Source organism: Chiloscyllium plagiosum, chromosome 2 (genome assembly GCF_004010195.1).
Source record: "Chiloscyllium plagiosum isolate BGI_BamShark_2017 chromosome 2, ASM401019v2, whole genome shotgun sequence".
In the NCBI taxonomy this organism is placed as follows: domain Eukaryota; kingdom Metazoa; phylum Chordata; class Chondrichthyes; order Orectolobiformes; family Hemiscylliidae; genus Chiloscyllium; species Chiloscyllium plagiosum.
Window position 1 is genome coordinate 76,189,254 of NC_057711.1, and position 27,933 is coordinate 76,217,186.

General features: G+C 39.8%; 1 protein-coding gene across 5 annotated transcripts in view; it reads left to right on the forward strand.

Annotated features, from left to right (window-relative positions):
• The first annotated feature begins 13,855 nt into the window (after positions 1-13,855).
• Positions 13,856-27,933, forward strand: part of pcsk5b (proprotein convertase subtilisin/kexin type 5b) — a 363,949-nt gene continuing 349,871 nt past the window's right edge. Inside the window, exons 1-2 of one of the 5 annotated variants that reach the window (XM_043712341.1) lie at positions 13,856-14,605; positions 27,198-27,302. In XM_043712341.1, the coding sequence (XP_043568276.1) occupies positions 14,426-14,605; positions 27,198-27,302 (285 nt within the window). In that variant the 5' untranslated portion in view covers positions 13,856-14,425. The remainder of the gene's footprint in view (positions 14,606-27,197; positions 27,303-27,933) is intronic. The other 4 variants (XM_043712351.1, XM_043712379.1, XM_043712369.1 and 1 more) reach the window with 4 other exon arrangements.

Consider the following 27,933-nt stretch of genomic DNA (forward strand, 5'->3'; position numbering starts at 1 on the left):
AGCTATGAACCTGCACTCCAAGGTCTCTTTGTTCAGCAACACTCCCTAGGACCTTACCATTAAGTGTATAAGTCCTGCTAAGATTTGCTTTCCCAAAATGCAGCACCTCACATTTATCTGAATTAAACTCCATCTGCCACTTCTCAGCCCATTGGCCCATCTGGTTCAGATCGTGTTGTAATCTGAGGTAACCCTCTTTGCTGTCCACTACACCTCCAATTTTGGTGTCATCTGCAAACTTACTAACTGTACCTCTTATGCTCGCATCCAAATCATTTATATAAATGACAAAAAGTAGTGGACCCAGCACCGATCTTTGTGGCCTCCACTGGTCACAGGCCTCCAGTCTCCATTGAACTTTACTCAAAAATTCATGGATAATATAGTGAAAAGAACTGAACTCAGCTATGATGTCAACTATTGATTGATTATCTTTTGTGATATTTTTGTTGGCATTGCATGGGTGTTAAGGCAGTAAGTGGGATTCACCAGACTTATTCCAACTGACAGAGTGGCGCTGTGCTTGGGCTGTTGGGGAATGCTATCAATAGTGACTCAGTTTGGAAGCATTTGCCTCTGAATCACAGGTTTCAGGTTCAAACCTTACCCCAGGAGCTACGCACAAAAATTGAGCCTGACACTCAAGTGCCGTACTGAAGGAAAGCTGCACTGGTGAAATGCTAAAAATCACACAACACCAGGTTATAGTCCAACAGGTTTAATTGGAAGCACACTAGCTTTCGGAGCGACGCTCCTTCATCAGGAGCGTCACTCCGAAAGCTAGTGTGCGTCCAATTAAACCTGTTGGACTATAACCTGATGTTGTGTGATTTTTAACTTTGTACATCCCAGTCCAACACCGGCATCTCCAAAACTGGTGAAATGCGTTAGGTTTCAAATGGGGCATTAAACTGAGACCTCTACATCTGGTGTTCATGTGGATGTGAAAGATAGCAAAGCATTGTTTTGAAGAAGAATAGAGGAGCTCTTTCCAGTGTGAAGGATCTACATCACAAAGACAGATTATCTGATCATTAACACAACTTTGGTTTTGGGAGTTTGCAAACCAGTTGCTACATTATGTTAAATAAGTAACTATATTTAAAAAGTATTACATGCATTGCAAAGTGCTTTGAGATGTTGTTAATGAAAATCCCTATATAACTACAAGACACTTTAGAATTTAAGGTCAGAAAAAAAATGTTTAGTGGGGCAAAGGGATTCTAGAGAAAATTTTTGCTTAGCTTAAAGAAAATAAGATAGAATATTTCTCCTTGCTCAGCTAATGTACAAGTTCAAGTTGACAGTTTTAAGTCTTTGACGGGATGGGTGGGGAGTCAGTCGGGAGTTCAAAAGAAAACTGCTCATCAGTGGGGAGTTTATCAAACAACTACTTCTGTTTCACAGTCAGGATGGGAGGGTATTGGGGGAGGGGTGAAGAACATTGTTCACCATGTACCCTGTAGTGGGGTCAAATAATTAGCAGTGTGCAGTGAGCTGCTTGCTAAGTACAATACAGGTATGTAGATTTATTTATGGGACGGCTTTATTTGATTTACCTGTGGCATCTACGTGGAAGCTGCAGATGACAGTTAATGTTCAATAAATTCACTGTATTATTGTCTCCAATTATCTTTCTCATTAGCATTGACTGTCAGTTCTATGGCCATAGAAACATGAACGTTTTGACAGCACATGGTCAGTTTTCCTTTGTTGTAGTTCTACCAGAATACGTTTATATTTCTCTATTGCATGGTTAATATGTTGCACTTACCTACTGAGACCAATGCTTTGTTAAGGACTTTTTGGCTCACCAATTGTAGAATCATGGAATAGAATCATAGAATCCCTACAGTGTGGAAGCAGGCCATTCAGCCCATTGAGTCCACACCAACCTTCTAAAGAGCAGCCCAACCAGACCCACTTCTCTATCCTATTACTATGTATTTCCCATGGCTAATCCTCCCAGGCTGCACATCCCTGAACATTATGGGCAATTTAGCATGGCCAATCCACTTAACCTGCACATCTTTGGACACTGGGAGGAAACTGGCACGGACACAGAGAGGAACTGCAAAATCCACACAGAGAGTCGCCCGAGGCTGGAATCCAACCTCGGTATAGCAGTACTAACCACTGAGCTATCATACCGCCCTGAATGTACTCTTTATAATATTTATTATTTGAGAAATTTGTTTGCCTTTCTCATTCCTGTGATGCTTCACTCAAGACGATTTTCAGATGCACTGACATGGGATAACTACTGTAAAGTCAGGTTAAGAGGTTCCACTTTAGTTAATGTGCTGTATGAAGTTCAACTCATGGCATTGCTTTAACAGATGGCTTTCAGTTTGTACATTTCTTGTAAAATTCAACATGTTACTATTTTCAGTACAATATACTGAACACTATAAAATATATTTTAAATGGCTAAACCCCAATAGTTCTACAGAATTAGTAAGAAAGTAGATGGATACATTGCCAGATTGCAATCTCTCATCACTATAGTGAATTACTCAAACTGAAATAATTCAGATTTTTATTTAAGTGAAAGTAAATTATTTGTATAAGAGTCATAGTTAATCACGATCATATTATTGTTATGTCACTGTACCGTTTTTTTGTACCGAACTGTCAAATGTAAATAGAGTATAAATTACTTGATAAGTTATTATCTTTGTTATTATGGCACAAAAGGACATTGTTACAACTGCGAGATTTAAAAAATGATCTGATTTGGACAGTGTCTTTAATTTGAGGTAAAAATAAAGAACTCATGTGACTTAATCTGAGGTTGCCAGCATGTCTGATGGTTTAATTGTTAAAGATTGCAAAGAAAACGAAGAACATTTTCCTGTTAAGAAAATGCAAGATTTTACACTTGCAGGCAATAGCAAAAGTAGTTGTGATATTAGTGAATAGATGTGGGTCTCCAAATCACAGGCAATTGTTAAAAATTTTAGCTAGTAAATGTAAAGGCTATATTTTGAATTTTCCATTTAATTCCAGGATTGGATAGAGTTGGGGTGTCAGGGATAACTAATTAGCATCTCAACCAGGAGACAGGGCTCATATGATTCTTGTTACCATGGTAATGAGCTTTGAGATTAGAAGGTACAAAGGAGGTCATTGTGATATTGAGTTACAGGCTTTCTTAAAATATCACAGACAGGTTAGTCTGCCAGGTTGTGTGAGGAGAGCAGCTAAAGACTGAAAGTCTCTCTGGTTCATCATGGTGGTATGCTGGCAGAAGCTCCTGCTCAAATTGAAAACAACACAGATTCATGGGGAGTTAATGCAAGGTTGGAAGATTTGAAGAAGGTAGAATCTTCAGTCATGCTCATACTGTGAGGGACAGTTCAAAGGTTAGAAGTCACCAGCTAGGAAAGGAAAAGAACAGAACACAAGTAAATCACCTGGAATGGATTCTTGCTCAGTTGGGTCAACCTACAACACATGGATCATCAAAGTTCTAGAAGGCAGCACACCACCTTCTCAGAGGCAACTATTGATGGGCAATAAATGCTGGTCGGCCAGCCAGTGACACCCATGCCCCACAAGTGAATGAATTTAAATGGCTACTTAAAGGCAATGTAACAAATACCTGCTAGCAGTAACATAAAGTACTGCAGATGCTGGAGGTCTGAAGCAAATACAGAATGCTGGAGAAACTCAGCAGGTAGATAATAGACAATAGGTGCAGAAGTAGGCCATTCTGCCCTTCGAGCCAGCACCACTATTCATTATGATCGTGGCTGATCATCCTCAATCAGTATCCTGTTCCTGCCTTATCCCCATAACCCTTTATTCCACTATCCTTAAGAGCTCTATCCAACTCTTTCTTGAAATTATCCAGAGACCTGGCCTACACAGCCTTTTGGGGCAGAGCATTCCACACACCCACCATTCTCTAGGTGAAGAAGTTTCTCCTCAACTCTGTTCTAAGTGGCCTACCCTTTATTTTTAAACTGTGTCCTCTGGTTCGGGACTCACCAATCAGCGAAAACAGCTTCCTGCCTCCAGAGTGTCCAATCCTTTAATAATCTTATACGTCTCAATCAGATCCCCTCTCAGCCTTCTAAACTCAAGCGTATACAAGCCCAGTCACTCCAATCTTTCAGCATAAGATAGTCCTGCCATTCGGGGAATTGACCTCGTGAACCTACGCTACACTCCTTCAATAGCCAGAATGTCTTTCCTCAAATTTGGAGACCAGAACTGCACACAATATTCCAGGTGCAGTCTCACCAGGGCCCTGTACAGCTGCAGAAGGACCTCATTGCTTCTATACTCAATTCCTCTTGTTATGAAGGCCAGCATGCTATTAGCTTTCTTCACTGCCTGCTGTACCTGCATGCTTGCTTTCTGGCAGTATCTGTGGTGAGAAAAATAGAGTTACTATTTCTGAAGAATCATCATGTTGGACTCAAAACGTTAACTCTCTTTTTCTCTCTCTCCACAACTGCTGCTAGACCTTCTGAATTTCTCCAACATTCTCTGTTTGTTTCAAATACCTGATAGATTTTTTCAGTGCTGTTAAAATACTTTTTTGTGGTATAATATGTAAAATTAGTGTTTAGTCAATGGTGTTTTTAGCTTGTTATAGTAAACATACGTCAGCTGTTCAACTAGGACGTTCAAATTTCTTTTTTAAAAATGTAAAAATCTCTGAGGATTAAAGCAATATTGTAATACTGACTGCAATTTTCAGATTCACCAAAAGGCTCACTCTGGATAATTAGATTTCACCTGATGTTAGATTTATCAGTTAGCTTTACTACAAATACAATATATTTCTTTTAAAACATATGAACTTCTTGATTTATTCCAGCCTCGTAGCTCATTCTGAAGGATCAATCATATGTTTTCTCTCCTTCTTTTCTTCCAAGGCTTTAAAAGGCCTTTTGAAAAACACATAGCTTTGAAAGAAAATTGTGTTATTTGCTATTTGATTCTTTTTAAATCCACAGTAATAATTATTTTACATTAATTCAACTTGTTTGTGCTAATTTAGTTGCTTACTGCATTGTAAGGACTGTAGAAAGATTTGTTACAAGCATAAGGTGCTGGAGAAACTCAGGTCTGGCAGTATCTATGGAGTGAAAGCAGCGTTAAAGCTTTGAGTCCAGTGACTGTCCTTCAATATCTTGATGGGAACAAATAGTAAGGAGTCTCCTTGAACGTTTAAAAGTCGAACTTCAAAACTTCACTCTAATATGATAGGATATGATTTAAGGTATGGGCTCAAATCATGTCCAGGTCAGCTTCTTAAATATGTTATTGAAAAACATGCTACCACGTGCCTGATTTGCTCACAAACAGGATGACTTCAGGAAGCTTGTTTCCACTTGAGGTTTAATGCATTTTTCTGGCGTTGGAACAGATGCCATTTGCACTTACTGCAAACATTAAAAGATCAGAGTAGAATAATCTTACCTTTTAAACCAGCATGACCCTGGATGTAGGCAACATGTTTCTGCTGCTTCCCGATATTGATAATCTTGTGTTTTATTTGGCTAGACGTAATTCCTGAAAGACTACTTTCTACTTTCTACTTTCTGGAAAAGGTCTGCCACACACTTTTTAAGTTCTCAATGCCTGTAGAAAGTGGAAGAATCAGGCACCATTCAATAGGTATAACCCTAATTTGCATATTTGAATAACTTCCAACCTCTTTCACCAAGGAATGCTGAAAGGTTTCCCTGAAAGGTGATTGACGCAGCCAAGGTTCTCTCTGGGTTTTCAATTTGCCATTCATTTTCGTTGAAGGAGATAGGCAATTAAAGTCTCCATCTGAATTTATATAGAACGGAAAAATAACTGGTCATTAAACACCTAGGTATAGTAGCACAGACCTTTGATCAGAGTAAAAAGAATGAAAACAAGGGAGATGCAATTCATTCTCGCTGATGGAGGGTCATTTCAACATCAGAACTTGGAAGCAAAAGCTACTGAACTGACTTTACAGTTTTTTTCTATCTCCAACAATAATCTATTTTCTCTATTTAATTGTCTGTGTGTGTGAGGCAAGTTTATAAGGGGATTAGAGTTTTAGCTAGTAGTGTTATATGCCAGTGGTTTATATCTGTTTACTTGTAGCTATAGTCTAATTACTTGTGATAAATAATAATTCTTTGCTCGCACAGAAATCTGGTTCATGCTTTTTATCAACCTTGGTCTGAAACTCATAAATTGAGATAATGTGTGTACTTTAAAACTTGGTACCACTCTGAGTATAATGGAACTTGATTTACGGTGTGCTCTTGTGGGTTGTTACTTAGCTTTAATACATTTGTGGGTTAGGGATTGAGAGATTCCACATTGTTGCTGGAAGCAGCCAGTTGTATAAGCCACTCATTCCTTCATGTCACAGCTTCTACCTGCAGCACATGGACTGTAGCAATTCAAGAAGGCAGCTCAAGGACAAGTAGGGAGGGGCAATACATGCTGGACAGCCAGTGATGTACACATTCCACTGGTGAATTAAGAAAAGCTCCAGTGGCTGGGATGGTTCTGTGTGTCCCATGACATCCTCAGTTTGTGGTGACATTGTGCCTCACTCACTTGGAAGTAAAAGCATCAAGGAAATAGATTCTCGGCCTCCTAATCCATACTGAGGAGAACTTCAGCTTTGACCTCCTCATAAGGAGGCTGCTCGGCATCCAGTGGAGGCTGCTCGGTATCCAGTGGAGGCTGCTGCCGGTCCTGTGCCTGTTGGTTCATCTGTTCCTGCTGGATTTTTTTCTGTTACTTTATTGCACACAGCAAATACAGAGATAACCACTGCTGTTGGTCACATTTCCAATGAACCTGTTTTGTGTGTGTGGGTGGGGGGTGGGGGAATTTAAGAAACAAAGTTCCTTAGCAATGTGAACTGTCAGCATTCATATCACTCACAAATGACATTTTACTTTATGCTTGCATTGGGACAAGTAGAGCTATTGAATGCCTCTACATGGCATTTTGAAATAGGGAGCGTACACCAATGAATGCAGCAAGATATGCTCCAATGACACAGTAGGAGATGACAAATGCTATTTGAGTACTGACACCTTGTCCTCCCACTGCCACATCATTCAACAGAGGCAAGATTGAATATTGAAGTAATATTTGCAGTTCAAGGTGAAAGGAAATCAACTCGCTGCCCTTGTGCAGCCTAAGAGGCCTTGGGTTGTTTTTGTGAACTGTGGCCTTCAGTGACACTTTTAAGGTTGTCTGTGATTACCCAGCTTCACAGATATGACTATGAACAATCTAATGATCAGTGACATGCTTAAGATTGCTGAAGATTAGCATTTATCACCCCACACTGTTGGACACTGCATGCATTTCACAGGCAGGATTTTATGCATCAATTTAGCAATCAATGTTGATTGTGTTGGTGGGGTGTCCAGAAATTTTTCAAACAATCTTTTAGTTAAAAGAAAATGACAGTAAACAATAAATCAGCATTAAAATGTATTTATATTGAGATTATAATCCAAAAAAAAATAGTAGACAAATACATTGTAGTATAAGTGTTATTTTGGAATGCATACAATGAAATGTCTACTAAGAGAGCTACTTGCTCAGTCAAACCCTTTTTAGGTCCAAGAATGATATATTCTCTTACTATGTCCCTCATCAGAGAGTAATTTGATAATTACATGAACTAATCCATAAAATTCTACTACTCGGAGGAGATTGAGACTCTCCACAGAGAGATGGTAAAGTCATTCCCCGATTTTCCTTTAATGAAGAATTCAAAACATTGCATGGAATTTTGCAAACCTGTACAAAGCTTTAGATGGACAGGTGCGGAAACTTAATTGAGCTGAAGGAAAATATTTTGCTTCCTGCTGACAGATATGGGCTGATTGTGATCCTTTCTCTATGATAAGTTATTCGACTTTAGACAAACTGCCTGGAAAGGAATACAATTGGGCTAGGATGTAAACCACCCGGGATTCCACTGGAATGCTTTAAAGATTAATCTCCTGGAATTGGCTGCAAGGTCCTCAAGAGAATAATCACATACTAAAAACCATGTTTTAAAAATTTTGAAAACATTTGCTTATTTGTTATGAACCTATCTGACCTGTGCTGAGAAGTTTTATTGAGTAGTTGTTGGTTTTGTGTAATTGACTCTTGAATTTAGCCAAAAGTCATTCATTTTCATATACTCCCAATATAATTGACTCCTGACTTTTGTCCAAAAGTCCAATCTCTACGTACTTGCCATGAGCTCATCACTCCTACCCATTTGTAATAGCATAGAATAACACACCATTGACGTAAATATTCAGCTGTATTTATTTGACCCTAACTGGTGTGCACCCAGCCCATCAACTAATCTGGCAACATGTTTCCAGAAGGAACAACAGATATAAAGTCCAGTTCTACCTTAAAGTTGTTGAGATTGCAGAGCAAACAAATAATTATACAACAGCTAGGGTATTCAGATTATCTGAGATGAATGATTGAGATTGGAGAAACTTTCTGCACTGATTAAGCAGAAAGCTAAGAGTAAATGTGCAAATGGAGGGATGCCTAGCAAGAGGCTACGGCAGAAAATGAAGTTGTAATATATGTCAATGAAACTCACCAGAATGGACTCTCAGTTTCTCACAAATCTATCTGAATCTTTGCCTTGAAACAAGTAAGAAAATTAAGCATAATATATTTTAAAGATACTAGATGAAAGCGAATGGTGTATCAAATGTATGGAGAGAAACAATACTTTTATTTCAACAGAAGACCTCGATTTCACAGCATCTCCCAGCAGGACATAATGACAAGGTTTTCGCATTTCATGGGCTTATAATCAAACATCAACAAAAAAGGTTCTAGATTGGCCTACAATAGGAATGTGGATGAGTGAAAAGACGATCAACACTTGATAGAAAATATATTGGGGAACACAACTGTTCATGAAAAATCTAGATTCACTGTTATCTTGTCATGTATATCTGATGGAACAAAGTTTTAGTCAATGGTAAAATTTAAGAGAAAACAAAACCTCCCAACACAAAACTTTCCAATAGGAATAGCTGCCCACATTAATGAAAAGGATAAATGGATGACGATTGTTTTAAAATGTGGCTGATGAAGTAGTGGAGTTTCCAACCAGGCAGATTTCAGGGAGAAAAGAATCTTCTCACCTGGGTGATCCTTTTCAGGATTTTTCTGAAATTACTTGCAAACAGTGAAATTAGATTGATTCCCAATGTTTTGACGGGGTCTTACTCAATCATTGGATATCTCTCTAAACAGATATTCCACGCATAGAATAACAAAAAAAAAATTGCACTACTGGATGATCAGAGGTGGGAAGGTATTCTCCAAGGGAAGTGTCAACATTAATTACCCAATATGTAAAGGCCTGGGTTGAAAACAGAATTGAGATTGTCATCAAGTCATTCAAGAAATATGGGATATCCAACACACTAAAAGACACCCAGAATACGATTATTTGTGCAACAACATGGCTTCTGATCAAGATGACTTTGATGTTTCATAAGATGCCGCTATTCAAGAAGCAAATTGAGATGCATTACTTGGCCTTGAAAATGAAGAGGAAGGTGATATTTTTATGCATTTTTATTCATGTTCAGTTCATTGCCTGCTCCTAAGTAGTATTCTTTTTCTATATTGTGGAAACCTGGTTAATTTGTATTTATGACTTTTGCTTTTGTCTAAGATAAGGAGTTTGATGGAGTCTGACGGTGACTCAGTGGTTAGTACTATTCCCTCATAGCAATTCCAGCCTTGGGTGTCTGTCTGTATGTGTTTGTATGTTCCCCCTGTGTCTGTGTAGGCTTCCTCTGGGTGACCCAGGTTCCTTCCACAGTCCAAAGATATGTAGTTTAGGCAGATTGGCCATACTAAATAGTCCTATATTGTCCAGGGTCGTGCAGGTTAAGTGGGTTAGCCATGGGAATTGTAGGGTTATGGGGATGCTGGGTGGGAGGGGTGGTGAGGTTAGAATGCTCTTCAAAGGGTTGGTGCAGACTTGTTGAACCAAACTGCCTCAATCCACAATGTAGGGATTTTATGATTCTCATGTACATAACTTGATGCGAAAGGTGAGGACTACAGATGCGGGAGATCAGAGACAAAAAGTGTGGTGTTGGAAAAGCACAGCCAGTCAGGCAGCATCCGAAGAGCAGGAGACTTGATGTTTCGAGCATAAGCTCTTCATCAGGAATGTGGAGGAGACTCAATGGGGCTGAAAGACAAATAGGAGGGGGATGGGGCTGAGGGAATGGTAGCTGGGAATGTGATAGGTAGATGAAGGTGGGGGTGATAGGTCGGAATGGAGGGTGAAACAGATAGTTGGAAAGAAGATGGATAGGTAGGACAGCTCAAGAGGGCGGTGCCGAGTTGGAGGGTAGGATCTGGGATAAGGTGTGGGGAGGGGAGATGAGGAAACCAATGAAACCAACATTGATTGTGTGTGGTTGGTGGATCCCAAGGCAGAACGTGAGGTATTCTTCCTTCATGCGTTGGGTGGCTAGAATCTGTTGGTGGAGGAGACCCAGGATTTGTATGTTTTTGGCAGAGTGGAAGAGGGCATTGAAATGTTCGGCCACAGAATGGTGGGGTTGTTTAGTGCATGTGTCCCGGAGATGTTCTCTGAAATGTTTTGCAAGTTGACGTCCTGTTTCCACAGTGTAGAGAAGACTACATTGGGTGCGACCGACACAACGGATGGTGTGTTTGAATGTGCAGGCAAATCTCTGCTGGATGTGGAATGATACTTTGGGGCCTTGGATGGAGGTGAGGGGGGAGGTGTGGGTGCAGGTTTTATACCTCTTGTGGTGGCAAAGGAAGATGCCGTGAGTGGAGAGTGGGTTAGTGGGGGGCATGGACCTAACAAGGGAGTCACAGAGGGAATGGTCTCTGTGGACCATAGATAGGGGTGGGGAGGGAAATATATACCTGGTGGTAGGGTCTGTTTGTGGGTGGCAGAAATGGCGGAGGATGATGTGTCGTATCCGGAGATTGGTGAGGTGGAAGGTGAGGATCGGAGGATTCTGTCCTTGTTACGATTGGAGGGGTGGGGTACAAGAGCGGAGGTGAGGGAAGTGGAAGAGAGGGAGTAGATGCAGCGAAGGCAGAGGGGTTGGGAGCAAGAGATAGCGTTTTTACAGGCGGTGGGGTGGGAGGAGGTGTAGTCCAAGTAGCTGTGGGAGTCGGTTGGTTTGAAGTAGATGTCCATGTTGAGTTGAGCGCCGGAAATGGAGATGGAAAGGTCCAGGAAGGGGACCTCTTGAACTGTCCTACCAGTCCATCTTCTTCCCCACTTATCTGCTCTACCCTCCGCTCCGACCTATCATCATCACCTCCCCACCTTCATTTACCCATTGCAATCCCAGCTACCTTTACCCCCAGCCAAACCCCCCTCCCCTTTATCTCTCAGGTCTCTTGGGCCTACCCCACATTCCTGATGAAGAGCTTATGTTTGAAACATCAACTCTCCTGCTCCTCGGATGCTGTCTGACTGGCTGTGCTTTTTCAGCACCACACTTTTTGAATCTGTGCATAACTTGATGTCTGTCTCCCTTGAAGTTCTTACTTATGCATAAATAAAAATTAAATAATAAAATACATTCTGATTCCTCTTGCACTACTTTTAAGGGTTTATAGGAAAAGTTTCCAAACTGACAGCTCTGCATATCGAAATGATGGGACAGGGTGAGTTTCAACTCTTTGTAAATATTACTTGTGTAAACAAATGCCAGACAGATGTTGATCTGGGACAGAGTATTAATTACTGCCTAGATAAAAAAAAAGTTTGACCTAATTATTTAACTACTTGCCTCTGTGCGAAAACTAAACTGACCACCATAGACATACATGATTTGTTGTATGTGGATACACACTGGAGCAGAATGGCAAGCCACTCTCAATTTCTTCAATTCTGCATACAAGAGATTTGACATGCCAGTCCTCGATTGTTACCAAAACAAAATTCATATATTAACCAAGCCTTATTTAATCAAATATTCCATCTCCCTTGCATGCTGAAGGGCAAACCCTGGAAAATGTTGAGCATTTCCCTGCTTTGAAGACTATCTCTTTCAAAAGGCTACCATTGAACAAAGAAATCCAACGCTGAATCAGCTGAACAAGCTTAATCTTCTACAACATGTTTGACAACAATGACTTCTGAAAGTCAACAAAGTGTATAAAATAGTTGTTACCACTACACTCCTATTCAACAATGACACCTTGACCATATATCAGCAATACATAAGAGCACTGGAGAAAACCCAGCTGTGATGCTTCTGCCACATTCTCTAGATTCAATGGCAGGACCATTTGCTAGTATCCTTCATGAAGTGAACTCTACAAGAAAACTCCTGCAAAACCAACTCCAATGGATTGGCTGGCTAAACATGCCACTATTGGCTAGTCCTGTTTCTCAACTTTCAAATAGCGAATGTTCTGGGAGAGGGAAAAGGAACTACTACAAAGACACTCTTAAGCTTGGCAATAATAAATGGGAGGAGCTTGCTACTAATTGTTCAAAATGAAAACAAGTTGTCCATAAGGCTGCATTACACTTTGAGTCTAAATACCAGTAATTAGCCAAAATGATGCTGGAGAAGGAGAAAAACGAAAGCAAATCTTGCAGACTAGATCACATCACCTCATGGACTGTCCTGCTAATTCACATGAAGTCCCACAGCAGAAACCTGCAAATCCGAATAGACTTCAGCCTTGAATCAACATGGTACTTAACTCTCATGAATCAATCAATCTTTTAAGGAAGAGTAGATTCACTTTCAAATTTGCTTGAGAAGACAAAGTACTGCAAAGAAGGGCAATGAGTGGCAGATGTGGATATTGGGGTGAGGAGGTTGAAGACAGGTTCAGATGATGACACCTTGAGGAACATGTTCAATCAGTAAGTTGGCCACCTTAAATTGGGCACAAGGTCCCAGGATAAGAATGAAAAATAGTCAATGAGAATTTAACTGAGGTGTGAAACCTGCTTATATTGTCACAAGATAGAAAAGACCTGAAGTACAACTCCTGACAGTTCAATAATGGTCAGTGCTATTGGCTCTGAATCTCTTGGGGCTCTCCTTATCATCTGATCATCTAACTTTGGTGGGGTGGGAGGGGGAATAGCTGGAGAAAGGGCAAAAAAAATCTTGGATGTCAGCAACTCATCTTAATTTTCGTTGTTTCGAATTTAAGATCCCGACGAATAATTAAATTTTGCCTCCCTTTGTGATGTGACATTTTAGTTATGGGTTGCAACAATGACATTTTAAAACGGGTTGGAAGGTCAGTGGAGACCACCAATTTTCAGAGATCACAATTCTGTGATTTTCTTCAACCTTGGTTTGCACACTTTGACGTTGGTCTGCAACGTTGCAAAGCAATTATCCTCTGGAAACTGGGATCCTACCAATAGGGAAACCCACTTCAGCCGCCCGCCCCTCAATTGCAACATTTCGATATTATTTTGCTGACATCTGTTTTCCTGAAGTCAAAGAATTGTAACGCGAACTGACTAATGCAACACATCTCATATTACATTATTACATTTTTTGGCTCATGGTTTTACTTAACCTATCATTTCTTGAGAGATCACAAATTGTTTTTTTTTGTCGTTTTAAGTACAACCGGTGAGAGTATTGCTTCTCCCGATCTGTACACATAAAATTAAAATAATAATTGTATTAAAATGTATAATATGAATCTATTATGGCTGTGTGTAGATAGGTCAGTGTGACTGACCGTGTCTCACCCCCTCAAGTAAGAAGGTCTGCAGTTCTTTTAGAGGAACGTGTCTCTCAAAATGAGGAACGAGAAATTTCAATGTGCTTGGTTCGGTAGAATTGAATATGTGTAAAACAAAATCCATTGAAAAGCTGTGTGCACTAGGACCGGGGGAAGTTCTTTTTGGTGGAGGAGGAGGGGGCTGGTAATTGAGTTACCGGTGGAGTTGGAGGAGGCGCTGTGGCCATCTTAAGGCAGAGCTTATCTGAGTGAGGAACAGAAGAGCCAGCGAGTTGCGAGCAGTACGTTTACACACACACATAGACACGCAGCTCTATGTGTTTAACACAGGCGCGCACAGAGGTAGAGCTACACAGACACAATAGCTGCAGCGCACAGCAGCTCATAAATCTACTCAGGTCTGTGGAGTACATCCAAATCTCAGGCGCTCACTGACTGACTGGTGCTCCAGCCTCGCTGTCTTTCTTTCCACCTGGTTTATCATCAAAAGCCCGACGAAACGTGAAAGAAAGATTCATGAAGAGCGGACGATCGTGTTTTTGGTGGAGTGGGCGAGTTTGTTTAAACAGGATAGACTTGAGAAGACACACGCTTTATCTGCCCGGCTCTGCAATTTAGTACGGAAATTGAGTACAAGGATCTGACTTTAAGGTGTTTTTGTAAAAAACAAAAAAAAATCCCCCAAAAGATGGATCGAGCGCCGAAGTGGTGCTGGGATCTTGTCTTTTCGCTGGTGTTATTTTTAGGGGTTTTACTGCCCTTTTCAAGAACTCTGATGTACACCAACCACTGGGCTGTGAGAATAACCGGAGGCAATGAAGAGGCCAATGCAATAGCAAGCAAATACGGATACAGAAACTTGGGGCAGGTAAGGTGCTTTTTGCGGCATATGTATTTTCAACGGACCTTCCGAGTTCTTGTACCTCCTATGTGGCTAATCATAGGTTGAAGTTTGGATGTCCTCAGCAGCACTGACATAGCAGATGCTTTAAGTTGTAACTCTCTGGGCGGAATCAATTGGATTCTAATTCAGGACAAACGATGAACTTAGTTGCAATGGGTTGGTTTTCTGGGCGACATGATTTTAATTGAGTTACATTTCACATACACCCTTTTTTTTAAAAGAAGGGTCGTTTTAAAATTGAAACTTTTTACTGAAGAATGTGAGGTTGGGACTTTCCTCCTCTTTTAAATGTATTCCATTGCAGTTGGAAGAAACTGATTTCCAGATGATTTTGCCCCCCCCGGCCTTCAAGGGAAGAGATTTGAACTACCACCGCTCAGGTGGACGAGTACAGGTGTGGGATCCGGCCAGGGAGAGCCGGCCTGGGCCTGGACTGGACTGAGCGAACACACAGACCCTCATTTCCCCCCCCCCTTTCTGAAATGATGTGCTGGAGTCGCTGGCGGTGTCTGTGTCTAATGTTTACTTGAAAGGAGGCTGTGAGAAGTGTAGTTCTGGAAGGCTGGGGCGGGATAAAGCAGACACAAACAGCCAGCCGGATGAGGAACTCGAGGTCTAACTGACCAGGTAGGAGTGTGCGAGGGGCCGGGGCAGCTCCCCGTTGTTTCGCAACGAACGAGCGGACTTTGAGATGGTCTCAGTCCGGGCCTGGAGGCAGACAGCACTCCATCAGTGTCCCCGCTCCAGCGGGGCTCTTTGCCCCCTCACCTTCCTTTTTTTTCATTTAAAAAGGACAACCTTTTGTCGGATTTTCCGCAAACGCTCCAACTTTAAACATTCCAAAACCCCCTCTGGCTACTTTCACGAAAGTACGATCTGCATATCAACTGGTTAACCTTGTTCCATCGAGCGTCCCGTTGGACTGTTTCCCTTTTTATCTGGCAACGCTTAGCCCTTTCATACCTGCCTTGTGGAAAAACTGCAATATTTCCACCGTCACCTTGTTTCTTAAAAAAAAATGCCCTGCACACAGGTGCCGTTTTAATATCGGAGCAGGATGCATTTCGTTTGCTTAATTAATGTGGAAAATTTAACACGGCGTGAAGTTCTCAAAATGGTTGAGGTTAAAACAGCTGTCACGTTAGAGTTGCATGATAACTCACTGCATGTCTCGAGTTAAGTTTTGACTCGCGCTCCCGCACACTTTTCACTCTCTTCTTCCACCTTCAAAAATTATGTAGGTGAAGTACTTATTATGGATGGTTTACGATTCTATCATTGGATATCAGCTGGCGGGCGTGCCTAATTCAGGAGTGCGGAGGGGCTGTACTCAAGAGATTTGAGACTAAGCAGGCCAGAGGTCACGAGTGGTTTTATGGATAATTGTTTTGCATTTGAACGAGTATAGGGATCCAATGCTGGTTGGTCAAGACCTGTTTGGATAATTATGTAGCAAGTGTGAATTTCTGAAAGGTAAAATTACTGAATGACTGTTTCATTAGAATCATTTCTTTTAAATAGGTGCTGCAGTCACATAGTAACACTACCTTCTATATTTCATTTAAAGTCTCTCCACAGCAGAATTGAAGAATTCACTGATACCCTCAATAATTAGCATCACCACACCAATTCCTAGGACACTTCAGTACAGCACTCAAAATATATGTGCAGTGGGCAAATCCGTCCATGAAAACATTGCCTAACTAAGTTTGCTTCAAGGGTGACCAATTGGCAAGAGGTTGCCCCTGTTGATAGAATAGAAAGAAATGGTGAGGAGTTGCTTCCCCAAACATAGGTTGCTTCTTCCTGCCTTTGGTTGCTTGCTAGGCTCATAGTAAGGCAAGAGGTTGGGGATATGGGAGAGCAGGAGAGGGATGGGTGAGAGGGGATGAGGGGTTGTGCTGTGGGGTAGGAGGTCAGGAGTGAGAGTAGGGGTGAAGGGTCGACAGTAAGGGAGGGAGACCAGCATTTTGGGCACTTAATTATTGAAGGTATTGATTGAATTCTTCCAATTCTGCTCCTCTAAGTCCAAATCAGTCAAATCAAATATAGAAAGTAGTGTTGTTATGTGACTGCAGCATTTTTATTAAAGAAATGAATGAAAATGATAAGTCATTCTTAAATTACCATTTGAAAGGAGCTCTTGAGGGCATATGTTGGTATGTCAGGAGGGGTTTGAGAACAGTGAGGAATGTTTGAGCCTTGTATTGGTGGGATGTCTACTGTTCTTGTCCATTTTCCAAATGATGGGAGAAGATACTGGTAGCTCAGCTCTTGCTTTTCAACATAACTAATATTAATGCTGTAGCTTTTAAAATATTAAAATGTCCCAAGATGTTTCTCAGCAGCATAAAACAAAGTGAAATAAAACAACATTAGGTGCTATTGGGTCAAATATTCAAAAGCTTGGTCAAAGTAGTGGTAGGTTTTAAGGAGACAAATGACCCCAGTGGAGGACATTCCAGAATTTATGGCCTAATCGATTTGAGGTCAATGATAGTGATTTAAAATTGGAAATGCCAAGGAGGCCAGAATTAGAAGCACACAGCTCAGGTTTGTGAAATCTTGCATATATAGCATCTTTCACAACCAAAAACAGTTTTTACAGCCTTTCAGTGTATTTGAAGTATAATCACTGTTGTAACGTAGGAAACACAGAAGAAAAGTTGCATGCAACAAATTCCCTCAAAGAGCAACAAAAATAGAAATTGCTTAAAAAAAAGTTCAACTGGTCTGATGGCACCTGTGGAAAGAAATCAGAATTAACACTTTGGGTCCTGTGACCCTTCCTCAAACAGCAATGTGGTAAAGACCAGGTAACATTTATGTTGATTAAGGGATGCATTTTGGTGAGATCATTGGGTTGACCTCCCTACTCTTAATAGTGTCATTATGCCTGCCAAATTGAGTCAACAGTGCCTCTGTTTAAAGTTTCACCTGAAAGATAACTTTTCTTACAGCATTAAAGTAGTGCCAGATTGTATTAGATTGTCTAGCTAGATTGTTGCACTCCAATCTCTGGAGCAGGACTTGAACACTCAACCTTTTGATATGGAGAGTGCTGACGCCTTTTAAGATTTCTTTCCCCTTTCATGTTTCTCTTTTATGAAGAAAGCAGTGTTTCAAAGAATCATTTGATAGATAATGACAAATACTTGGGTATTGGCCAAGAAACCAATGAGTATTAGTTAGCTGTTCAAATTTGGTATCTTCAGATGCCTCTTTGATTATTTACATTTCATACCTAGATCAGAGACATCTATAGCCTATTAAAAGATAACTTCTGTCAATCCTGTTTGAAATTCACTAAATTAGTTCAAACAGTAATTTGAAGTGAGGAACTTGCCTTCTCTGAATTAACTGGGAAATTCGCTACGTAGTTGGACACTGAGCCAAATGAATCAAAAAGGTTGAGATTTTTTGTTGAATTGAGTACCTAAACTGCAGTTTTACAAGCATTGCAGTTGCCTTCAATGACCCTGACCTTGTTGGTGTGGCAAGGTAATAGTCAATGGTGGGATCTATGGCTATCCAGTGAATAAAGAAAAGTGGGCATCTGGTGGGGATAGGATTTGTTTTGCAAAAATTTTGTGCTAACACTTACTGTCTTGGCTCACATGACTGTGAGAGGCACTCAAGGGTTGTTGTCAACTGTTGTACTGTGCACAGGATGAGTCATCCATATAATTTCCTTAGACAAGGAGATGAAATGGCATGAAATAAAGCCTCAACATCTGTGATAGTCGAACACAATGCTATACCATAAGATGTGCATATTCGTTGATGGATAGACTCCGGATTATTTTTATCTACAAAATATACCACAAGAACATGTCTTGAGTCATCTCTAGCAGTCCAGTAAAAGCTTTTCTTAAAAGTCTTGTTCGCCTTTCTTTGGAAACTGGAAGTTCTGTGAAATGCAATCTTGCTTTTTTTTTTAAATCTTATCATCTAAGCTCTCGATGAACTATAGTTCCACAGGTAGCAATCATTCCGTACCTCAATGGAGTGTTCATTTTTCATGCGAGTTTGAGGGTATCCAAGCTGAGTCTGATTCTGCTCATATTCTATATCCACAAGTGCATTTGCAGCAGGGGTGTAATGCAACAGTTAGTGATTTGTTTTAAATCCTGTAAATATACTTAGTTATAAATGAACTAAACCAGCATGAGTGGATCATAGATGTATTCATTCATACCATTTTGCAGAAACGCTTTGGTTACAATGTAGTTGTAAACTGGATACAAGAATATCCAAAATATTTACATAGTACCATCATCTCTTCTGAACTGAAGAGATTTACCATAGAATCTGCTGTTTCAGACTCTGGTTCTATAGAAACAATTTAGGTGAAATGTCTGCAGTTTCTTTATGAAAGACAAAAATAAACCAATCTCTTGATGGCTGTATTTTATAATCCTACCTTTTATGATTACTGTACACATGAATTTTAATACACTTCCTGCAGAGTATTTGATACTTTCTGAGATGTCCTTTTTTTATAATGTAAAGCTTATTTATCTTCTGTGACACCGATTTTATTAAAGTTTTGTATTAGATGGCTGAAATAATGGGGTGAATTATCTTAATCTTTGGTAGCATTAATTTTTAATTAGCAGCAAACTTTGTCCAATGATAGACATTCATAAAGTTATACCTTATCTGGCATGTTGATTTAACCCTTTTTTTAAAGTTGCGATTGTTCAATAAGCCCAGTCATGTTGGAGAAACTCTTGATTCTCCTCCATTCTTTTATGATTGACTTCCAGCCATGCTCTGATCCCAAGGCTACTGTATTAATGAAATCTATATTTTAATCATAAACTGTAAACTGCTGTTACTTTTATCCAGCCCTGCCAGGAGATCTATGATGTGCCACACTTCCCTGATTTACACCATTCTTGCACATTCACGGTACCTTATCTGTAGCTAGTTAGTGACATCTGTCGTCCCACTACACCCAGGATAACTCATCTTGCTGCAATCCTGCACTTTGCTTTCTGGAAGAGATTTTTGTGGCTTTTCAGCTTTGATCAAATGGCTGAAATACTGAGATTTTTCTGAATGTCAATTTGTAGAGTTCTTTTTGCTCTTGCTATTTCAATTATCTTTTCGTTTGTCTTATGGTCTATACATGGAATTTTTAGCCTGGGTCTTTGCAGTCACATTTCAAAGGTGTTAATTTTCTTCAACAAATTTTTAGGATCACTCCCACCCTGATTATGCTCTCTTCCACCCTTTTCTGTCAGGCAGAAGATAAAAAAGTTTGAATATATGTATGAATAGATTCAAGAACAGCTTTATCTTCTTCCCCTCTGTTATCAGCCTTGTAAACAGATCTCTTAAATGTTAATTCTGATCGCTCACTCACTCTTCTCTCCCCACCCACTCACAGTTTTGCTACCCTGATATACTTTGTTTGGTTCAGTCGGCCTGTATAGCAACAAAAGAACACTTTTTTTACTCTATCCTGGTACATGTGACAACAATGAATTCATCTGTTTTGATGCTTCCAGGAAAGTGGATAGAATGGAGCATCTTGGTGTTTTCTTTCCCTTTTTTTACAAGCTTGAGTTTTTTTCCTTGTTAACATGTTCTTCTTGTTCTTCTCCTCAATTATTTCTTCAGTATGGCTATCTTTGTAACTTTCATAGAATCTCTAAAGTGTGAAAACTGGCCATTAGGCCCAACAATTCCACACTGACCCTCCAAAGAGTAACACACCCAGACCTGTTCCTCTACTCCACATGCACCTAACCTACACATCCCTGAAAGACTATTGGTTATTTACCATGGTCAGTTCACCTAACCTGCATATCTTTTGGATTATGGAAGTAAACCAGAACGTCCAGAGGAAACCCATGCAGGCACAGGGCGAATGTGCAAACTCCACACACAGTCACCACAGGCTGGAATTGAACCCAGGTCCCTGGTGCTATGATGCAGTAGTGCTAACTAATGAACAACCGTGCCACCGTAGCAACTTCTGCTTCACACTTTGTGTTCCAGTATAACCCCATCCTCTTCAGTCTTTACTTCAGTCTGTATTCCCGCTAACTGTCAGTGCTTTTGTCGTCTTGCGGTTCATACACTGTCCATATTCTAAATTTTTAAATTTTACTTGAGCTGCAACATCTTGTAGGGCCTCCTCTGATTCTGCAAGTAATGCTGTGTCGTCTGTTTACTGCGCGTTTCTGTTGTTGCCTCCAATTATCATCCCTAAGAGTACATCAAATTCTCTGAATATCTATGTACTGATTTGATTGATTGATTTGATTCAGTTTAGAGGCAGTACAAAACCTTGTCATACTAGTGTCTTCACTTGAACCATATTTGATTGTTCCTGATACATACTGTTTGGACCCAGTATATGGTCTCCCGTTTTCACTGTCAATTTCACATTTCAGCAACATGCCTGTTAATGTTTAGTGATAAACCTGATTGAATTTTTTTTTGTATAGTTTATGAAACACAACTTTCTAGTGTTTTTTTTAAAATTGTGAAATTGTTCTTGGGTGAAATATTCCTACTCTTGGTCTTACTCTAGATCTCAATCCAGATTTTCATCAGTTTCTGCTTCAAGTATGGTATTTATTTCTGTAATTTAGGTACAATTCAAACATCACAGAAGCTATTTTAGGAGTGCAGTTTCTTCTGATTTTTTGTTTGCATCATGTGTAATTCTTAGGTTTGTTATCTTCTTAGCTGAAGACGTTGGGCTTAATTGTAGTGTCACTGCTGTTTTCTGGCCTCTCTGTTACCATCTTTAATGTGAACTGTTGAATTGAATTTATTGTCATGTGTACCGATGCACAGTGAAAAGCTCTGACTGTGAGCAATACAGGCAGATCGCATAGTTAAATAGAATAGATAAGTAAATAATAGTTAAACAGCGGCAAAAACCAAAACACAGGAACAGGTGAATGCTAAGAGTTTGAGAGCCCATTCAGTATTCTAACAACAGTAGGATAGAAACTGTTTTGAACCAGCTGGTGCATGTGTTCAGGCTTCTACATCTTCTCCCTGATGGTAGAGGTTGTAGAAAAGCATTGCTAGGGTGGGATGGATCTTTGAGAATGCTGGTGGCCTTTCCTTGACAGCGGGCCTGGTAGATGGATTCTGTAGATGGGACGTTGGCCTTTGTGATTGTCTGGGCCGAGTTCACCACTCTCTGTAACCGTCTCCGATCTTGAATGGTACAGTTGCCATATCAGGTAGTGATACATTCAGACAGAATGCTCTCAGGCACACCTATAAAGGTGGGCAAGGTATTTGCCGTCATGCCAAATTTTCTCAGCTGTCTGAGGATGAAGAGACGTTGGGCATTTGTAACCAGTGCGTCCACATGAAGAGTGCAAGAAAGCTTTGTTGTTGATGACCACTCCCAGGAGCTTGACACTTTCCATTCATTCCATCTCTGTGCTGTTAGTGTGTGGTGGGGGGGGGGGGGGCGCGCATGAGTAACATCCTGCCAAAAGTCAATAATGAGTTCCTAGGTTTTGCCAGCATTGAGAGCTAGGTTGTTCTCAGTGCACTATTTTTCCAGGTCTTCTACCTCCTGTGGGTAGTTTTGTCGCCATCTGAGATTCAACCAACTAGAGTGGTGTCATCAGCTTATAAATAGCACTTAGTCTGGTATTTGGTGATGCAGACATGGGTATACAGTGAGTACAGTAGGGGGCTGAGTACGCACCCCTAGGGGGCTCCAGTGCTGAGTGTTAGTGAGGATGAAATATTGTCCCCAATCTTCACTGATTGTGGCCTGTGGGTCAGGAAACTGAGGATCCAGTTGCATTGTGGGGCTTAGTCAGAGATCACTAAGTTTTAGTAATCAGTCTCAAGGGGATAATAGTGTTGACAGTTCAGTCTTCAATGAGTAGGACTCTTGCATAGCTGTTCTTTGTGTCAAGATGTTCGAGGGAGGAGTGAAGGGCAAGTGATACGGCATCTGACGTGGATCTGTTGGTCTGATTAGGCAAGTTGGAATGGTCAAGAGGTAGTGGGGAGGCTGGAGTTGATTAATGCCATGACCAACCTTTTATACACCAGCCAGCTATACATCAAACCTGGTAATCACTTAAATTCAGCATATGTTGTAATGTTTCAACTAATGCAAAAGGTGTTTGGGGGAGAGGAGAAGTTAAGACTTGACTAGTTGGTACCTAGATAATATTTAAATATTTTAGAGCAGGGTACAGAATATGTGCTTTCACCTGTTAGATTAGTAACCTGGCATCAGATTCTACCCCACAGTAAATTTATTGGGTGGAATGCAATAAGTGTGTACTGTATACTGATCACTGCATGTTAAAATAGGGACAGACATTTCAGATATCAAATGTCGCCCTTTATTGGCAGAAAATACATTGTATTTGGCGAAAGCGTATCAAAAGATATTAACAGTTGTGAAGAAAAAAAACTCAAATTGGATAATTTAGTTTATTCTATTAGATGTTCATCCAAAATGTAGAAATTCTTTATGCTTGCCTGTTAAATACTGTCAAACTCAAAATGTGACTTGACTTACCTACATCATGGGACTGAATGTTAAATGTAATTCATGATGGATATGAAACCTATTATTCTGCTCCCTTTTTTATGTTTCACTTTTGTATATATTCTCTTTTAGATTACTAGGCTTTTATTTTAAAAAAGGCTTTTGACAAGATAGTGAAGGTGCTTTAAGAAACCGTGCAGACCGTAGGCCACTATTTCATTGCAATCTGTGGAAGTGAATGAAGGTATTTTAATGTCATACTTTTGCACAAACATCCAACTGCCATTTATTTCACCAATATGATGCTGATCAATGGATTCCCAGAGAGAAAAACTATTACAAAAAGAAAGTAATACTCTGGTAAACATGTTGAGAAAAGATGTTCTCAATGTCCAGAATCCAGGGATCACCAGTTAAGGATATGGGTTAGACTATTTAGAATTGTGTTGAGGAAAGATTTGAGATTGTGGGTTGAATATATTAATTGTGATGGACCTTCATTTTTTGAATTTTACAAAATGTCATTTACCTGTTCTACTGTTTTTCTTTCCTCCTTAATCTAGAATTGTATTTTAACCTGTAATCAAGACCGGTCAGATAACATATTGTGATTTGCTGCATAAAAGTACTTTGATCTTAATTGCTATGGAACACACTTTACCATTGGATTATTCCTTTCAGTATTACAATATTAAAAGCAAGTCCAAAAGTATTATCTTGTCATTATCAAAAACAACCTACATTATGGGTGTGAAACTTGTTCAAATTTGCAGTAGAGGTTCTGTTTACACAAGTCTGTTCACGTAAGTTGACTTTGTTTTGCTGTTAGTTGCTAATGTACTTGAGTTTCTTTATTAAGAAATTATTTTCAAGGATAAAAGGCATAATGTACTCTGGTTCCATATCGACACCACCTTCAATAAGTGATTGGATTCAGGAAGCTGAGTGGACTTTTTTTTAATACGGAATACTCGTGACTCCGTAAACAGCAGAGACATTTTTAAAACCGTAAATACTTAGCTTTGTATGACAAGCTTATTGATATTTTGACTTTGAGTCATAGAGACGTACAACATGGAAACAGACCTTTTGGTACAACCTGTCCATGCCTGCCAGATCTCCTAATCTACAAGGTAAAAACAATGACTGCAGATGCTGGAAACCAGATTCTGGATCAATGGTGCTGGAAGAGCACAGCAATTCAGGCAGCATCTGCTGAAGCTCCTCGATGCTGCCTGAATTGCTGTGCTCTTCCAGCACCATTGATCCAGATCTCCTAATCTAATCAAGTCCCATTTGCCAGCATTTGGCCCATGTCCCTCTGAACCCTTCCTGTATTTGTTGCATCATCTTCACCATAATTCATTTGGAAGAAGAATGAGCAAGTTTAAACTTTTTTTTTTGTGGCTACTGGGACCAATCAACATGCAGAATAACTGATGATGAGAGGTTTGATTCTTTCCTTATTTGTCTCTCATTTGTTTGACGATGATTTGGAGATGCCAGTGTTGGTCTGGGGTGTACAAAGTTAAAAATCACACAACACCAGGTTATAGTCCAACAGGTTTAATTGGAAGCACACTAGCTTTCGGAGCGACGCTCCTTCATCAGGTGATTGTGACAATCACCTGATGAAGGAGCGTCGCTCCGAAAGCTAGTGTGCTTCCAATTAAATCTGTTGGACTATAACCTGGTGTTGTGATTTTTAACTTTGTTTGACGATGCTTGTGATGGAGGTGATGTCAACAAGCTTGTTTTTATTGCTCATCTCTAGTGGCCCTGAAGCACCGGAAGTAAGACCTAAATCTGGAGAAGTAAATCCCTCAATGACTGAGGTGATAATAAATTTTAATAAATTGACTGCTCTTTTATTTTCTACAATTCACCTAAATCTCAATAAAATTGCGATTAAACATTGTTTGTCTATTTGTTTTAGTTAAGAAATTGGATTTGATCATCATCCTTTGTGAATAGTTTCTCTCTATTTGTGTTCTAGTAATCTTTTTGTTATGGACCAGACCAAACTCCCTCCAAGTATGTTAGGAAGTAGCCTCGACCCTCTCTTTTTTTATATATATTTTAAAGGCAAGTGTTTCGCATTGTTTTCCAGATGCAATTTGTTTGGTCAAACTACTAGACTTGAAGCAAAATTCAATTTATTCATACACTAAAATTAAAGCACAGACAAAATTAAGAGGAGAATTGGCTTAACTGTAACTATCGAAATGCTTAACAAAATAATTAACAATCACTAACTGTTCCAGTATAGTAACACCCTATAAACACACCCTTGGCAAAGGCAATTTCAGTAATATAGATTGACTCCACCTATTTGGGTTGCTTCGATTGTTCCAACTCCTCACAGGCTGTTTGCTTTATAGGCTTTGAACAGACTGCTCATCGCCTCATCTCAACCTTTCTTTTAAACAAAAAATTCCAGACAAAATGCACCTCTTAAAGCCGAAGTGTCGCCACGCCTTTGTGAAATGGACTATGTTTCAGCAGTAAATATATAATCAACAGGAGTTTTTTTTTGTCCTTCCCAGAAGTCAAATGTTTTTGTAATAGTTAAACTACAGGCTCTGTTTATTCTTGTTGGTATCTTTATTATGAGGCCTCTTTTTGTAAACTAGACCTTGTGACGTAACGAGACCCACAGTACTTGCTGTTTTTGTTCAATAGTTCAATCTCTGAAATAATTTTGAAACCGTTCTGTTCAAATATGAAGAGAAATCCTAGTAGTCCAGACCAGGAGCCAAAAATTATATGTTCGGATGACTAGCTGTTGCTGTGACCGAGAACCCGAATTGTTGATTCTTTTCTAGACGGGGAAATGTTGGCTGAGGTTGCTGGTAGCACCCAGCAACTCCAGGTTGTGTGAACATTGAGAGTTGGTTGCAATCAGTTTTCAATGTGTTGGAAACATTGATGAGAGTTCACATCTAGGAATTTGTCAGTGTTTCAATTGGTAATTTGACTTCGACAATATCAAGGTATGCAGATAGGAGCATTTGGCCTCCTTAATGTAAACTTGTTAAGCAGAAAATGTCTACAGCAATTCAGAATAAAAGTAAAATACATTGAAATGGAGCTCCTTATTTTGGTTTGATGAAACTCATTTCAGGCAGTTGATTCAGAAAAGTGTATTTAACAGATTATGTAGCCTGCTTTATTTTTTACATTACAAGACACATTGCAAAATAGATTCAGATTCACTGTCAATACTGATCTGCTATCATGTATCAAATAAATTACATCAGTCTCACTTAGTGAGACATCCGTGCACTTTCTGGAATGGAGAAGGACTGTTTGAGAATGCTGTATTGCATTTGAGTCATGTTATTACACTTTTATGACTAGTTATTGATCTGTAAGAGTGACCTTTGATCATGGGACGTAGGCCCAGCACACACAGAGTCAGTCATTCCAAAGAATATGTAGTGCAGAACTGAAATTTGTACATCATCTATCAGATTAAAATCCCTAAAGGTGACCAGTCTACGAGCTGAAGCATGTACGTGTTTGTAGCTGAGTAATTTGCTGTCTATAAAAGGCTTTTAAAGCATAAAATGGCCTCCAGACCTTATGGCCTGTGGAATATGTCAGCCTGAACAAATGGTTCTTGTTGATCAACCTGACAAGAGATCTTCTCACTAGTTATTAGTTTGACTCATAGTAATTGAAAATCACTTTATAAAATGAGTATGGTGCACTATTTTTGTTCTTCTCTTGTAATTATTTTAAATTTGCCTTGTATAGAGACAGCAAGGAGTTCCTGTTGCAAAGATTTCTTGTCAATGGTGCTCTAATGTGTGCAACCAACTTCAGTCTACAGCAGGGCTTGAAAATTGCCTAGTCTCCAGAACGAAATGAGTCTATGAAAAAATAATGGCATGTTTTGTATCATGTAGCATTTCTCTGTGAAAGATGATCATTAGGGTCAGAGTAACACTTGAGATCATCTAGATTAAATTAAACTGAATAATTTATTGAAGGTAGGTAAAGATAAAGGTTGAAAATTTCAATGAAAACAATAGTTTTTCTTTCTTTCCTTTCTAGATTGGGTCCTTGAAAGACTACTACCACTTTTACCACAGTAGGACAATGAAACGATCAACAATTTCTATTCGAGGAACTCATAGCTTCATCTCAATGGAACCAAAGGTGTGTAGATTCTGGTAGTTTTTTTCATTTCTAACAGAGTAGCAGAGATGGGTTGTTTAATTATTAATTAGTAATGTCACATGAGGAAATGTTCTGTGATTAAGTGCTGAATTAGGAAGAATTGACGCATGCTACACAGTAACCATGAAAAGAACAATAGAGATGAGTGAGTTAGACTTGGAGCACATACAGTAGATAATATGGAATAGTGAGATAACCAAAGGGAGTGACACATTTCTTGGCTATAATTAATCAAGGTGACATTTGAGTGTTGCAATAATGACTCTTAGACCTGTTAAGGATTTTATTGTTGTAATATTTATAAGCAATGTGGTTGGGGGGGCAGAATTTAAGAGCAGATGGTATTATATCTAATTAAACTTAAAATATGTACACTGCTAATTTTGAAGTGAGCTGAAAATGTGTTGCTGGAAAAGCGCAGCAGGTCAGGGAGCATCCAAGGAACAGGAGAATCGACGTTTCGGGCATAAGCCCTTCTTCAGGAATGAGGAAAGTGTGTCCAGCAGGCTAAGATAAAAGGTAGGGAGGAGGGACTTGGGGGAGGGGCGTTGGAAATGCCATAGGTGGAAGGAGGTCAAGGTGAGGGTGATGGGCCGGAGTGGGGTGGGGG